Source organism: Nerophis lumbriciformis, linkage group LG14 (assembly GCF_033978685.3).
Source record: "Nerophis lumbriciformis linkage group LG14, RoL_Nlum_v2.1, whole genome shotgun sequence".
In the NCBI taxonomy this organism is placed as follows: domain Eukaryota; kingdom Metazoa; phylum Chordata; class Actinopteri; order Syngnathiformes; family Syngnathidae; genus Nerophis; species Nerophis lumbriciformis.
This window is the reverse complement of record NC_084561.2, coordinates 18,036,324-18,053,923: the sequence shown is the minus strand read 5'-3', so window position 1 is coordinate 18,053,923 and position 17,600 is coordinate 18,036,324. Positions and strand designations below refer to the sequence as shown.

The window sequence follows — 17,600 nt, the reverse complement described above, 5'->3', positions numbered from 1 at the left end:
GACCTCGATTTCCAAAGGAAATGCAAAATTTGCATGGTTGGGTGATGGTTTGGGGTGCCATGTCATCTGCTGGTGTCGGTCCACTCTGTTTCCTGAGATCCAGGGTCAACGCAGCCGTCTACCAGCAAGTTTTAGAGCACTTCATGCTTCCTGCTGCTGACCTGCTCTATGGAGATGGAGATTTCAAGTTCCAACAGGACATGGCGCCTGCACACAGCGCAAAATCTACCCGTGCCTGGTTTACGGACCATGGTATTTCTGTTCTAAATTGGCCCGCCAACTCCCCTGACCTTAGCCCCATAGAAAATCTGTGGGGTATTGTGAAAAGGAAGATGCAGAATGCCAGACCCAAAAACGCAGAAGAGTTGAAGGCCACTATCAGAGCAACCTGGGCTCTCATTACACCTGAGCAGTGCCAGAAACTCATCGACTCCATGCCACGCCGCATTAACGCAGTAATTGAGGCAAAAGGAGCTCCAACCAAGTATTGAGTATTGTACATGCTCATATTTTTCATTTTCATACTTTTCAGTTGGCCAACATTTCTAAAAATCCCTTTTTTGTATTAGCCTTAAGTAATATTCTAATTTTGTGACACACGGAATTTTGGATTTTCATATGTTGCCACTTCAAATCATCAAAATTAAATGAAATAAACATTTGAATGCATCAGTCTGTGTGCAATGAATAAATATAATGTACAAGTTACACCTTTTGAATGCAATTACTGAAATAAATCAAGTTTTTCAAAATATTCTAATTTACTGGCTTTTACCTGTATATACATACATATAATAAAATAAATATATATACATACATATAATAAAATAAATATATATATGTGTATGTATATATATATATATATATATATATATATATATATATATATATATATATATATATATATATATATATATATATATATATATAGCTAGAATTCACTGAACGTCAAGTATTTCTTATATATATAGATATATATATATATATAGATATATATATATCTATATATATATGAAATACTTGACTTGGTGAATTCTAGCTGTAAATATACTCCTCCCCTTTAGCCACGCCCCCTTCCCACCCCGACCCGTCCCACCCCCACCCCCCTCCCCCCACCTCCCGAAATCGGAGGTCTCAAGGTTGGCAAGTATGGCTACTGAGTTTCATTTTTTAATGTTTTCTGCTGGTGGTGTGCTTCTGGATTTTTTTAAATGGAAAAAAATGTGCCTTGGCTCAGAAAAGGTTGAAAAACACTGCTCTACTGAGCCGCTGCACTGAAAAGGGCAGACATTTTGCAAAACATGCACTCCTGCGCTAGTATTTTTCTAACTAATACACCACACGGTAGCACTGTTATTAACCCTCAAAGTTTGTACCTGCATATGAAATTTCTTTACAAAACCCCCACGTCAACTTTTTGAGTTTAGCCAAATCAGCATGCAATTTGGTACACACCTTTAGGGGACTGACCAGAACATGTCTGTAAACTCTGAGCAAGATTGGTTGAAAAACATCCTTGCAGGGCCGCAGGTAGGACTTAGCAACTAATTGCAATTGTTTGATGACCATTTGTATTGTACTACATCAGGGCCGGCCCGTGGCATAGGCCGTATAGGCAAATGCTAAGGGCGCCGTCCATCAGGGGGCGCCACGCCAGTGCCACAAATGTTGGAGAAAAAAAAAAGAAAAAAAAGTTGGTACTATTATTTCTAAATACAAAAAATAATCCCACGTTAATTAAAATGCAAAGTAAAGCCTATTTAATAGAAATATTATTTGTTACAACATTACGCCCCCCCCCCCCGCGCACGGTGCGCCCCCTCCCTTCCCGTATCATGACTCTTTTTGGACGTCACCACATCAAAAAATCAACACAAGATGTCAAAACGGCCAAAATTGTCAGGTGCCCAGGGAAGAAAATAGAGAAAAGAAGAGGAGTAGAAACGAGAAAAGACAGAGGTAGCAGGTAGGTAACGTTAGCCTACATGAAATTATTTGTCTGTTACAGAATGTGATAGTAACCTGGCTTTTTAGCATTAAGCTAATGTTACATGATTCGGCAATTGCTAATCAATAAATAGCTAGTTCTGTTTTAACGTCGGGTTAATATTGTCCACCCCTTTATATATTAGGTATAGTTGTAAGTTAAAAAAAAAGGTCAAAGACAAAGCTATTCGGTTTCTTGTGAGTATATACACTTCACTGCCGATGTGGGTGGGGGCGCCACCTAAAATCTTGCCTAGGGCGCCAAATTGGTTAGGGCCGGGCCTGTACTACATGTATGCTAGCATATCTCCCAAAGTATTCTGACTACCACCCATAGGGAGTGCCACAACATTTAAAAAACATTCTGTCAGTACTCTTGAAGAAAATATATAGTTTAATTGTATCCCCTTATTTGCATAGACAACCTGCAGTGTTTCCCACTGCACTGCAATCTATTTGTGGTGGTGGGTCGAGAGGGAGGGGGGGGGTCCATATGACATCATTACCTAATTTGCATAATTGGCCATGACGTATGTTCATGAATTTTTTTTTTTAAAGTCAAAGAAAAAAACATACATTTATTTTAGGCCTCGGCGATAGAGCCAAAATATAAAATCTCACATTTTGTCACAAAAAATTTGATTTAAGATTTTTGGGGATTTCCCCCCCCTACTTTTTAAAAAAAAACAATCAATACAAATGACAGACATAATTCAAAACACGTTTTTCTTTAATTTAATCAAAAACTAGTACCGGTAGTTTGAAATGACACTGCATACGCTGTATCTTACTCTTAGCAAAATTCCAATTTGTGTAATGTTCTTTTTAGACCAAATATAAATAATAACGTTCAAAGAACCAAATTAAAGAGCTTCCTCTAGCAGGCAACACTTCTTCTGTCTTGAACAAATTACATTTATTAACAAAAATGTAGCATTGCACATTGCATGCAAATATATAATCTCTAACATTAAGATGAATAATGTGCAAATTTAAAACTCCTATCTTGAATAAAATACTTCTGTAAATAAAAATGTAGTATTGTACACTGTCTGCAAATAAATAATCAGGTAAACATTGAGAGGATTATTGGTTTAGTAAGTGACTCAACGCAGGCTTTTTTTCATTGTATGTGCATCACATCTTGGCGGTGTGCAGAGCGACTGATTCCACTATACTAAGCTGCTTTTTAGCGGGAGTTTGTTTGTTGTTACGGTCTTGTTTGCCTCGCAAAGAGTTGCGTTTCCCTCCTCGGCTGGAGGCTTGTTTCAGATGCAGGAATACGTTTGTTGTGCTGCTGTCTTTTTTAAACAACCTTTGCAACGTGCAGTCATTTGTTCCACGCCTGTTGCTGCAAAACCAAACTACTGTCAACACTTTTCTTTTCTTTGGATCTAACGTTGAGCTCTTGTTAGTGTTGGCATTAACCATGTTTTGCTACATGTGTGAATCTCTGCTAATGAAGTAAGGAGGCGGGTGGAAGCTATAAAAGCTCCGGTGGGCAAAAAGTATATCGTAGCAATAGGCGGGAAAAATTTGATTTTGATTTTTTAAATAATCTGCAACAAAAACTTGAATTTATCAATACATCATCCAGGCCTATGTTATTTAAAGAAAGCTTTGTGTTATATGGGACGATATCGGCTTGCATCCAAAATACCTGATAGAAGGGCTCTGATGCAAGCAGTCCTGCAGCGCATTTGCAAAGCTTGACAGCCAGTTAACATCTAAATGTCCTGCAAAAAACACATACGGTGGGTATTTTCCTGTGTTTTAATGAAGTAATTAATACAATGTAAACATGGTAGGCTATAGGCTACTAGCAGCTACACAACAGCTACGCACACAGTAGCACAAAAAAGTAGCTATACGTAATACGTGTCCCAAATTGAACAATATTGCAGTCTAAAGAGCAACATTTGTCAATATAAACAATTATCAAATAACTATTGTTGCATATTACTTACAGATTACAACGTCTCCGAGCCAGAAGCGTATTAGAAAGTATCAGTAACAAACGTGTCCGCATCATTCAACTTACTGCATCATGAGCTTAACTTTATGAATTATTGTGGCCACTCGATGTCACTATAAACACTTGCCACTCCACTTCAACTGAAAGACAACATTAGTCCATTACAGACTGTTGATATTGAATAGGTTAGTGTTTTTACATCAATCATTATTCCCTGTTTGAGTAACTTATCTCTTTTTTTCGAATATTCCACACTACAAAATAATAAAAGAATGTATGATTTGTGCTGTTATTCGTGCGGCCAATACTCAAGGCTCCAATATCGGTATTCAGTTGGAAGTGAAAAGTTGTATCGGGACTGACCTTGTTATTAGTTATTAGTATCAACAGTTCAGTTTTTCCCATTACATAATGCCATTTTGCTTATATTTAAAAGTTTTGCTGTGTTTGTGTATTTTTCTCCTAGAATCTCCCTTGGGCTCTTAGGAAATAACCAGCGGCCCGCAAATAGTCAGTTTCGTGCATGTCGTGATGTCTTCTCCCGCAGTGAATACTTAGCCTTTAGGGACCGCTTGTATTCGATAATTGAGTTAACACATGATACAAGAAACACTTCCTGTCTTCCACTTTTAATGCATACCCCATGGGAATTTGGTACGCCTCTGCACTGAACTGAAGGCTGTATTTATACATTTACCGTTACACCGCCGGTATCTAGAGGGGTATGAAAATTCGTCATACTCTATATAGTGACAAAATCTCTAAGTTGGCAACACTGATCCCTCCAACTATGTCTTTTTATTAGGGATGTAACAATATCAAAATGTCACGGTATGATAATGTCACGGTGCAATACGGTATTATTGTGGAGTTGTCCAAAAAAAAGAAGACTTTGTAAAAATGTCATAGTGTATGAAATAAAGTGGCAGGAACATTTAGGATAAACACATTTACTGTAATTGAACACAAACATAATGCTCACATGCTGTTCTAATCTTATCTATTACTACAAATATATATTTCTAAATGCAAATAATAGTGCTGGAACTTCTACTGTTACATGCAAATGTTAAAAAAACAACAACTTTAAGTTGAGTGTCTTTAAAACGACAATGTAAACACCCAGTGTAAAACAATATTCAACTTTTACTTTCTGATAAGCAATGTCCTCTGCATTGGACATTTATTTTTATAAGTTTGGAAAATGCTGTTTCTCTGAAAAACTTTTAACTTTTAAATATTAAATACCTCAAAAATTGATGTGTAGCTCCACTGGCTTCAAATATATTTTCCGGGTGATGGTTTTTTTGTTAGTGCTACCATCAGACCATTGCTTTAAGGCCCCACTTTCCCAGAAAAACATATATTAAAAAAAATGTCATTCCTACTGCCATTGTCCTGTAAACAAAAATAGATGAACACTGTTGCATCATATTTTCTATTTTACATTTTGTGTGGGTTTTAATGTTTTTTATCTCATTGTTCTGTCCTGTAATCTTGTATTGGAGCCTGTCAAAGATGAACATCTGTTTTGTAACAGACAATAAAGGTTTATATATATATATATATATATATATATATTTTTTTTTTTTTTCTTTTTTTTTTTCTGATAAGCACTGTCCTCTGCAATGGACATTTTGTTATATCAGTTTGGAAAATGTTGGTTTTGCTGAAAAGTTTACTGACAATGTCACTTTTAACAATGTAAATACCTAAAAAAAATTACCGGTATGTTTAACTCCATTGACCTCAAATATATTTTCCATGTGATGGTTTACCTGCGATGAGGTGGCGACTTGTCCAGGGTGTACCCCGCCTTCCGCCTGAATGCAGCTGAGATAGGCTCCAGCACCCCCCGCGACCCCAAAAGGGACAAGCGGTAGAAAATGGATGGATGGATGGATGGATGTGATGGTTTATTAAGTAGCTTCTCATATTTCCCACTTTTCTTTGCAGTACGCAGACTTTATTACCTCCGCCAAAGAGGTTATGTCGTCGCCAGGGTTTGTAGAATTATAGAAGGATTTTGATGAAATGTTAAGGAAATGTCAGTAAAAAAACAATTCCACGTATCTACCGTCTTTTTCTGAGTATAAGTCGCACCGGAGTATAAGTCGCACCTGCATAATAAAAAAGGAAAAAAACATATATAAGTCACACTGGAGCCCGGCCAATCTATAAAAAAAACTGCGACTTGTAGTCCGAAAAATACGGTACTACGAACACACTTCTCCCGCATGCTTTCTCCTTTTCTCACCGTAACGCTGTGCCACGCCCCCACTTGCTGCGCAAAAGATTATGGGAGATGCAGTTTATTTCAGACCAGCCAATGCAAAAGCGACAGAAAAACAACTACACTCCCCAAGTTTTTATTTGACACCGTCACGGCATTATTGTGAGGGTTTTAAAACGGCAATACTGTGGTATCTACAATACCGTTACTTCACTACGTTTTATTAGTTTATTTTTATGGGAAACACTGACCTGAGTTTATTTAGTTGTCCAATATAGTGCAGGTTTTTACAGCACTGAGGTTAGACGAGATAAACCGCAGCCTACAGAACACCAGGAATGGGAGGCAGGAGAAGCTTACCGCATATAGACATTAAACATGGCGACACACAGCTTTGCGCCGGGTAATTGTGGACTTTCTGTTTATGCCCCAATCATCAGGTGTCCTAAAAGCTAATGCGGAAATGTGTTGAACTTTTGTCTGCTCTGTTCTATGCCAGACAGTATGTACAGTATCACACACACATTTTCAAAGTGATCTACGCAGGCGTGCACAGCCAGCCTTTAAGAAACAACGTTCCAACTGACAGGCTGAAGTCCCGTAGTTTCTCACAAGTTCTGCGATTCACTGATGGTAGATAGCAGCCTCTGAAGGTCTCCGTCAGAGTACTAATCAATGAAACCATGTCTTGCCTTTCAGTTTATCGCCCACTTGTCAGAGCCCCACCCTCCTGAGCCCGTGCAGCCCCTGCAGCCCTTGCAGTCCCTTGCAAACCCTTCACCCCTGGAGGTAAGATGGCCAAAAGTCGCACACCGCTGTGAGCGCGAACTATACGATTCATGACACGTAAGGAGGCCTTGTCTAAAAGTGTCTTACCTCTCAGTCACTTCTCAAAAGGTTATTTCCGTAACGACCTCTGCTAAAAGAAGAGTGTTGTCAACCAGCAAGTTGTTTGGCCTTTCTATTGAATCGATGGCATTTGTTAGTTGTAACTCTCTCTTTTTTCAACTCTAAATCAGATAATACCCATTGAATTATTTAAAATATGTACAGTTTTGGCCCATGGCAGGCAATTGTTTTTTTTTAATTTTAATTTTAGCAAACTGATTACTATTACTGAAAGTAACAGGAGTGAGTTTTTCGCATAGAAATAGCAAATACATGAAAAATACAGTAGTCACTTATAGCACGCTGAGTTGACTCTAGAGATGTTCGATAATGGCTTTTTTGCAGATATCCGATATTGGCCAACTCTTAATTACCGATTCCGATACCGATATATACAGTCGTGGAATTAACACATTATTATGCTCAATTTTGTTGTGATGCCCCGCTGGATGCATTAAACAATGTAACAAGGTTTTCCAAAATAAATCAACTCAAGTTATGGAAAAAAATGCCAACATGGCACTGCCATATTTATTATTGAAGTCACAAAGTGCATTATTTTTTTTAACATGCCTCAAAACAGCAGCTTGGAATTTGGGACATGCTCTCCCTGAGAGAACATGAGGAGGTTGAGGTGGGCGAGGTTGGGGTGGGGGGGTTGAAGTGGGGGGTAGGGGTAGCGGGGCGTGTATATTGTAGCGTTCCGGAAGAATTAGTGCTGCAAGGGGTTCTGGGTATTTGTTCTGTTGTGTTTATGTTGTGTTACGGTGCGGATATTCTCATTCTTGTTTGGTGTGGGTTCACAGTGTGGCGCATGTTTGTAACAGTGTTAAAGTTGTTTATACGGCCACCCTCAGTGTGACCTGTATGGCTGTTGACCAAGTATGCAGGGATTCACTTGTGTGTGTGAAAATCTGTAGATATTATGAGACTGGGCCGGCACACAAAGGAAGTGCCTTTAAGGTTTATTGGCGCTCTGTACTTCTCCCTACGTCCGTGTACACAGCGGCGTTTTAAAAGTCATACATTTTACTTTCTGAAACCGATCATTTTGAAACCGATACCGATCATTTCCGATATTACATTTTAAAGCATTTATCGACTGTAGTTGTAACTCTCTCTTTTTTCAACTTGAAATCAGATAATACCCATTGAATTATTTAAAATGTGTACAGTTTTGGCCCATGGCAGGCAACTTTGTTTGTTTTTTTAAATTTTAATTTTAGCAAACTCGTAACAGGAGTGAGTTTTTCGCATAGAAATACCAAATACATGAAAAATACAGTAATCACTTATAGCATGTAGAGTTGACACTAAGCTCATTGCAGTGATTTAACAAAAAAATATATTGTAAATATAAACAAGTCATTTTGGTAACAGGACTGTGCTGAGATTTCTACCCCCACCCGGGTCATTGTTTAAATATCAAATATGCAGAATAATAAACGAGTAAACTTACTTTTAGCCTTCCCATGTCCTGCAGAGTATCTGAATAATGCCACTTCCTGTGGACCATGTGACGTGTGGAATAAGGGGCAATGTGTTAGGGCAGGGGTCGGCAACCCAAAATGTTGAAACAACCATATTGGACCAAAAATAAAAAAAATAAAAATCTGTCTGCGGCCGCAAAAATTAAAAGCCTTATATAAGTGTTATAAAGAAGGCAACACATGATGTAAGTGTCTATATTAGCTATATTAGCCTACTATCAAAATGACTATGTGTCGCAGGCTGACCCAAATGTTCGTTGATAGAAATGTTAAAATTTAGAATTTATTCTACACGTTTTTATGACATTGGAAAACATTAGTAAAACGGAGGCTTCTCAGTCGGTGAGATAACTTCTGGAAATTACTGGCTTAGAATGGCCAACAGGTCCAAGTCCAAGTTAAAGGAAATGGCAGGCTCTCTTCTTCTAACGGATTTATTATCATCTTTGCAAGCCAGGCAACATTTGCTGTGGTCTATAACGGCCAGAGGTGTGAACTCGAGTCACATGACTTGGACTCGAGTCAGACTCGAGTCATGAATTTGATGACTTTAGACTCGACTTGACAAAATGTAAAGAGACTTGCAACTCGACTTAGACTTTAACATCAATGACTTGTGACTTCACTTGGACTTGAGCCTTTTGACTTGACATGACTTGACATGACTTGCCACTTTCCCCAAAATCCAAAGCTTAAAAAGTTATTTGGGAGCGCTCTGTATTTTTCATTTTCTTCGTCTGTCTATCAGCGTGTTATTCCTGTCAGCTGGTGTGCTGTCAGTACAACAGCCAATCAAATTAGATTTACGTTGTTTTCATCACACAGCATTCATCCAATCAAATTGCAGGACAACCAATGAACTAGAGTTGTCCAACAACGTGCCAGTGATAAACAATTATGTTAAAGTTGGTTTCGTTCGGGTATAAAAACTACGACTTGGTCAACAAAAAACGAATTGCCGTATGCAAATCACGCAGTTCGAATATTACAGACGGAGACGCAACAACTTCCAACTTCGTTCGACATTTGAAGTTGCACAAAGAAGGGTAAGTTTTGAATGTAAGATAACGTTTATTGGCTAAGTAACGTGACTTTTATTTGCTGTGTAGTTAAATCAGTGAGGCTGCAAACTCACTGCTAACGTTATAACCATAGACATCTTATAAGTAGACGAAGCATAGAGCGCTACTGCCTACTGGCGCAGACGAGGCGCGTGGCCGCCATCTTGGAGTGGTGATCCGCTCCACTCAGTGCAATTAATTTGGCAGGAGCAATGAACTGTCAGCGCATTTAATTCATTTTACCTCACTGAATACCACTGATTTTCACCCCCTTTTTTGTCATACGTGTAGCTATGATAACAGACACATGTTTTGGCGTGTTTTATTATTCATAGTTTGCTTAACAGTAATATAATATTCTTATACGCTTAAGTGACCAGACGTCCGAGATCAAAACTGGGAATATAATCCCAGAGAAGGGGGAAAAAACGGTAAACTATTTTTAAGTTGAAGAAACAATATGATTAGGTTATATATACATATGCGTGTATCCTACATAAACAATGTATGAATACATTAGATATCTTTATATCTTAGGGACCTATAGACTGTATCTCTGTTGCAGCAGAGAGTTTATTCTGTCTTGACACTTTGTATTGATATTTTCTATTACATTCTTCCCTTAAATGATAATGTTTGCAGTGATTGTTTTATATGTATTATTTTATGTAAGTCGCTTTGGATAAAAGCGTCTGCCAAATACTTAAACATATATAAACACCTGAAAGTCTTCATATCAGCTAAAACCACCAATCTGTTTCACTGGATTCAGAATAAAACCAAATTCTGTTTAACCCAACAATGTTAGTATTTGAATATTGTTACTTGAAGACTGATTCCTGGTTACAATTATACTGTTAAGAAAGTATTGTCTTATACTTTGCCTAAAATGAGAATGCATCATAATCAGTAGTGGCTGGTGAATTTTGTTTTAGGTGGGGCTGAAAGTTTGTAAAGCAAACCCCTGTAGGGGGGTCATCCTCCCCCAGAATATTTCTTTGTGATTTTCACATACAAATATTGAAGATCTTTGATCCTTCTCAACTCTGTGGTAATATTATTTTCATAAAATACAACCAATAGTATGTTAATGTTAAATCTCACTTGTGAAAAGTAATCCCCCGATTCCTATTTTCAACAGTCCGCTCATTTGAGCAGGAAAACGCTGAACACCAGCCCGGCATCTTTGTTTTCTACCTTTCAACTGTCAGTTTAGGCTGCTCGCCGGCTCCTCATCAGCACTTCAAGATGGCGGCCAAATTGCTCACGTCACAGCAACCAATGCTGCGTCTACTTATAAGATGTCTATGGTTATAACGTCATTGCAAACACGGCAATCTGTTGCGTCCACTGCAGTTTGCTACCTTATTCATACTTTTTGTCAAGTGATTTTTTTTTAAGCAGGGTTTCATGAGGTACCTATACATAACGTTACGTTAGTCAATGTATCACACACAGTAACGTAACGTTAGTCAATGTATCACACACAGTAACGTAACTTTAGTCAATGTATCACACACAGTAACGTAACTTTAGTCAATGTATCACACACAGTAACATTACGTTAGTCAATGTATCACACACAGTAACGTAACGTTAGTCAATGTATCACACACAGTAACGTAACATTAGACGGCAGTCAGCAGCACCGCGTATTTTAGCCACCTACAAAAAGACAAACATAGTCAAATAAAGGTCAGTTAAAATGTATACTATATTAAGAATATGTGTACATATTGCATAGGGTCCTGACATCTAAAAAGTACAACTCTGTTCATTGTTATGTTCATATATTTGTTATGTTTTTCATGTGTACGCACACATAAACACACATACAGTATGAGATGAGATCAATGAGATAAGGTAAGAACAGGATAGAAACTGCTGTGGAACTAGTTACAATGCAATATGCCATGGAAATACAATGTTAACACTTTTGTGCAAATAAGTACAGTTGCACTTGTTTTTTTTCAAATGTGTTTATTCTGTAAAGGAATGAGTTACATGTTTAAAATTACTGGTTAATAGTGCTATTTTGAAGTGCAATGTCAGCACTATCTTTTTCCCTGCAATTTCAAATGCACTTGTTTTAATAAATAAATACAGCGTTTTAAAAGCATACACAATCTGTGTAAATATATTAGTCTGTGGTTAAATGACTTGAAAGAACTCGAAACTCAAAATGCAGGACTTGGGACTTGACTTGAGACTTTCCAGTCTTGACTTTGGACTTGACTCGGACTTGCCCTGTCTTGACTCGGGACTTGACTCGAGACTTGAGGGTAAAGACTTGAGACTTACTTGTGACTTGCAAAGCAATGACTTGGTCCCACCTCTGATAACGGCACACAGACAACTCTCAGAAATGCTGCCAATATTACATACAGATGATGTCATGTCACTTAAAAACCACACAAATAGCACAGTAGCTAATGACAGCATGGGGCTTTGCTGACTGAATGAGCGCCATAGAGTTATCAACCCGCCCACAATGGATGTGCTGCCGGGCACAAAATGGCTGCGCTGCAGGCACACAATGGGTGGATAAAACATTCGTACGCAGAGACAACATTCGGACACCAAAGCATATTTTTGTTTGGTCACTAGTACAAACTAGGGGTTTGTAAATCAAGGTTCCACTGTAAGTAAAAAAAATATACAGGGTTTCCCCTTGATTGACACTATATATGTGGCAGTGGGGGCGTGGCTATGGGCATGGTTAATATGACATCATATGACATGATCATTTTGATTTGCAATGATGCATATATTATTCTATAAAAAGGCTAAACAAATGTTTTATGTATATTTAAAAACAGGTAGTGTTATTAGTTATTAATAATACCATTAATAATATTAATATTTTAAAAAAAAATATTGTGTCAGAATCACTCAGTTTAACACAAAGAATTTGACTTGTTAGACTGTGCTCTCTTTGTTCAATGCAGTTTCAATTGCTGCTGCTTATTGTAAAAGGTAACTCAGGCTATACTTTAATGTTGCAATTTAGTATGCCAAATATGTAACAGTTAGATTTGGAAAAAAAATAACTAGGTGTTTTGTTGACATTCTTCACAATGAAGTCACTGTAAAACTAACCACACTAAAGAAAGTACATTATATATATATATATATATATATATATATATATATATATATATATATATATATACATGAATGGCACACACGTAGGAAACACATTAGATTAATAATATAATTTGGAATAAACTGAAAAGTTAGCTTAATGCTAACATACAATAGACTAACTCATAGACAACCTAACTCAAATTAGCATTGCCAATCGCAGGGCACAGCTCGACAATCATTCACACTAACATTCATATCTATGGACAATTTACAGTCTCCAATGAACCTATCATACATATTTTTGGAATGTGGGAGGAAACTGGAGTGTCTGGAGAAAACCACACAGCACGGGTACAAATGCACACTCCACGCGGCGATGTCCAAACGGAGGTTCAAAGACGCACGCGGCGTAAAGTTAGACGCTATTGTCGGTAGTAATGTCAAAATACTTTGGGTAGTTTGCACTGGCTTGAACAAGAAATGCATTAATTAGCTTAAAATACCTTTCTCTTCAACTTTCTCTCCTAACTATTGCTGGGTGTCAACTCGTTTAAATTAAAGCAATGAGGAACGTTTGTATGACATTTGAGCTGTTTTTCAAACTTATTATAACCAACTATATACGGTATATCTATTCATACAATACATCACTTAAATTTGTTTTCATGATAAAAATATGTTTTTATGAAGAAGAAAAAGATAGGAAAAACTTATTTTGACGGTGTGGCGATCGTCTACGTGTAGGGGAAACCCTGATATATACATTTATGGAGTATTTAAAGGATTTTATGTCATGGTGAAGTCAAATTTTAGGATGCATGAAAGTACAAACCCCGTTTCCATATGAGTTGGGAAATTGTGTTAGATGTAAATATAAACGGAATACAATGATTTGCAAATCCTTTTCAACCCATATTCAGTTGAATATGCTACAAAGACAACATATTTGATGTTCAAACTGATAAAAAAAAATGTTTTTTGCTAATAATCATTAACTTTAGAATTTGATGCCAGCAACATGTGACAAAGAAGTTGGGAAAGGTGGCAATAAATACTGATAAAGTTGAGGAATGCTCATCAAACACTTATTTGGAACATCCCACAGGTGAACAGGCAAATTGGGAACAGGTGGGTGCCATGATTGGGTATAAAAGTAGATTCCATGAAATGATCAGTCATTCACAAACAAGGATGGGGCGAGGGTCACCACTTTGTCAACAAATGCATGAGCAAATTGTTGAACAGTTTAAGAAAAAACTTTCTCAACCAGCTATTGGAAGGAATTTTAGGGATTTCACCATCTACGGTCCGTAATATCATCAAAGGGTTCAGAGAATCTGGAGAAATCACTGTATGTAAGCAGCTAAGCCCGTGACCTTCGATCCCTCAGGCTGTACTGTATCAACAAGCGACATCAGTGTGTAAAGGATATCACCACATGGGCTCAGGAACACTTCAGAAACCCACTGTCAGTAACTACAGTTGGTCGCTACATCTGTAAGTGCAAGTTAAAACTCTCCTATGCAAGGCGAAAACAGTTTATCAACAACACCCAGAAACCCTGTCGGCTTCGCTGGGCCTGAGCTCCTCTAAGATGGACTGATACAAAGTAGAAAAATGTTCTGTGGTCTGACGAGTCCACATTTCAAATTGTTTTTGGAAACTGTGGACGTCGTGTCCTCCGGACCAAAGAGGAAAAGAACCATCCGGATTGTTATAGGCGCAAAGTTGAAAAGCCAGCATCTGTGATGGTATGGGGGTGTATTAGTGCCCAAGGCATGGGTAACTTACACATCTGTGAAGGCGCCATTAATGCTGAAAGGAACATACAGGTTTTGGAGCAACATATGTTGCCATCCAAGCAACGTTACCATGGACGCCCCTGCTTATTTCAGCAAGACAATGCCAAGCCACGTGTTACATTAACGTGGCTTCATAGTAAAAGAGTGCGGGTACTAGACTGGCCTGCCTGTAGTCCAGACCTGTCTCCCATTGAAAATGTGTGGCGCATTATGAAGCCTAAAATACCACAACGGAGACCCCCGAACTGTTGAACAACTTGAGCTGTACATTAAGCAAGAATGAGAAAGAATTCCACCTGAGAAGCTTAAAAAATGTGTCAATTCAGTTCCCAAACGTTTACTGAGTGTTGTTAAAAGGAAAGGCCATGTAACACAGTGGTGAACATGCCCTTTCCCAACTAATTTGGCACGTGTTGCAGCCATGAAATTCTAAGTTAATTATTATTTGCAAAAAAAAAAAAAAGTTTATGAGTTTGAACATCAAATATGTTGTCTTTGTAGTGCATTCAATTGAATATGGGTTGAAAAGGATTTGCAAATCATTGTATTCGGTTTATATTTACATGTAACACAATTTCCCAACTCATATGGAAACGGGGTTTGTAGTTAAAGTACGGTAGTTAAAATTATTATTTTAAATTATTTTTATTAAATATGAAGTCATATGAATGTGCTTATAAATTTGCTTATGAAAAAAATATTTTATAGTTCATTTTATCGTGCATTATATTTCCTGGGCATGCAAATGTGTCAGATTCGGTGGAAGAACCCCCTAAAAATGCACGTAAAAAACTAACATACTGTAGTTATAAATGCATTAAATGAGCACACAAGTGGGATTGATTTCTAATGTATTAAATTCCAAATGACATTCCAACTACTTAATAGACATTTTAGAACAATAAAAGTAAGGTTGTCTTTGTATTTTAAGATGCTTCTGTTTCACCAGTAAAGCCCCATCAGTTATTAGTTTTGTCTAACTCTATGTGGGTTGCTTGGCAACGGTGGCGGGTGCTCCGGAGGAAGGCAACACTGCAAACAGAGCCGTTTGCATCAAGCATGTTTCTGGGTAGGTGAGCAATGCTTGGCTATCACACAACACACTCGGAGCCATGATGATACATCTTCTTGTTTCCTCTGAAAGCAATCTGAAGATTTTACAGAACATGATGTTTCCGCACGTCCGATTGCACTTCAGCCTTTTCAGCCATTCTTTTGCTACCACACTGCATCAAAATGTGGGCAAACACTAAGCAGCACACAATCCAGGCAGACTGGTATTGCTAATTTGAAGAAAAACACAATAAACGATGTAACTCTTAAAGGTAGCGTTGCTCGATAAATATCGGACAGATAATTATCGAGCCGATATGAAAAAATATGACTATGTATAACATAAATTGTAAATTGTATATAACATTACAAAAAATACCTCAGATTTAAAAAAAAAGAAAAAAATGTTCCAATGAGGTGGAATTACCCGTACTGTGCTGTACAGTAGGTAAGTCATACTTGCCAACCCTCCCGATTTCCCCGGGAAACTCCCGAATTTCAGTGCCCCTCCCGAAAATCTCCCGGGGCAACATTTCTCCCGAATTTCTCCCGATTTCCACCTGGACAACAATATTGGGGGCGTGCCTTAAAGGCACTGCTTTTAGCGTCCTCTCTCACCTGAAAAGGAGACTATTATATATGTCTCCGTTATCCATAGGTTTATCTATAACCCATACAGTAGGCAGGCAAGGAGCTATTTCTCAGCGTGTGTTTATTCCAGCCGGCACGTTAATATACCGACACACAACATCCTGATTCCCATCATGCATTGCTTCAAAACTACGGCAAGTAGTAATGTCCAAAAACATAACAGAGACGAAGCAGAAGAACGAAGAAGAGACATGGCGACGACGAGTAAGAAGAAGAAGTACGCTTGTAAGTTCCAAAATGATTGGAAAATATTTCAGTTCATCCAGAACAGCTGGAAGGGGAAGGGGTTTGCTGCCTGCACATTTTGTAGATCAGACTTCTCCATTGAACACGGTGGCCGAACGGATATACTCATTCATGAACGCATTATTATATATATATATATATATATATATATATATATATATATATATATATATATATATATATGTATATGTGTATATATATATATATATATATATATATATATATATATATATATATGTATATGTGTATATATATATATCAATCAATCAATCAATCTTTATTTATATAGCCCTAAATCACAAGTGTCTCAAAGGGCTGCACAAGCCACAACGACATCCTCGGTACAAAGCCCACATACGGGCAAGGAAAAACTCACCCCAGTGGGACGTCGATGTGAATGACTATGAGAAACCTTGGAGAGGACCGCATATGTGGGTAACCCCCCCCCTCTAGGGGAGACCGAAAGCAATGGATGTCGAGTGGGTCTGACATAATATTGTGAGAGTCCAGTCCATAGTGGATCCAACATAATAGTAAGAGTCCAGTCCATAGTGGGGCCAGCAGGACACCATCCCGAGCGGAGACGGGTCAGCAGCGTAGAGATGTTCCCAGCCGATGCACAGGCGAGCGGTCCACCCCGGGTCCCGACTCTGGACAGCCAGCACTTCATCCATGGCCACCGGACCTGTGCCCCCCCCCCCCTCAAGGAAAAGGGGAGCAGAGGAGAAAAGAAAAGAAACGGCAGATCAACTGGTCCAACAGGGGGGCTATTTAAAGGCTAGAGTATACAAATGAGTTTTAAGATGGGACTTAAATGCTTCTACTGAGGTAGCATCTCTAATTGTTACCGGGAGGGCATTCCATAGTACTGGAGCCCGAATAGAAAACGCTCTATAGCCCGCAGACTTTTTTTGGGCTCTGGGAATCACTAATAAGCCGGAGTTCTTTGAACGCAGATTTCTTGCCGGGACATATGGTACAATACAATCGACAAGATAGGACGGAGCTAGACCGTGTAGTATTTTATACGTAAGTAGTAAAACCTTAAAGTCACTTCTTAAGTGCACAGGAAGCCAGTGCAGGTGAGCCAGTATAGGCGTAATATGATCAAACTTTCTTGTTCTTGTC

The 17,600-nt window shown here is 38.3% G+C and overlaps 1 protein-coding gene across 4 annotated transcripts in view; it reads left to right on the top strand.

The window, feature by feature from the left end:
• The window catches only part of LOC133616560 (microtubule-associated serine/threonine-protein kinase 3), a 119,257-nt gene that overhangs the window by 9,382 nt on the left and 92,275 nt on the right, over window positions 1–17,600 (top strand). For all 4 annotated transcript variants that reach the window (XM_061975976.2, XM_061975974.2, XM_061975975.2 and 1 more), the window contains exon 2: window positions 6,894–6,983. In XM_061975976.2, coding sequence (XP_061831960.1) covers window positions 6,894–6,983 — 90 coding nt within the window. The remainder of the gene's footprint in view (window positions 1–6,893; window positions 6,984–17,600) is intronic.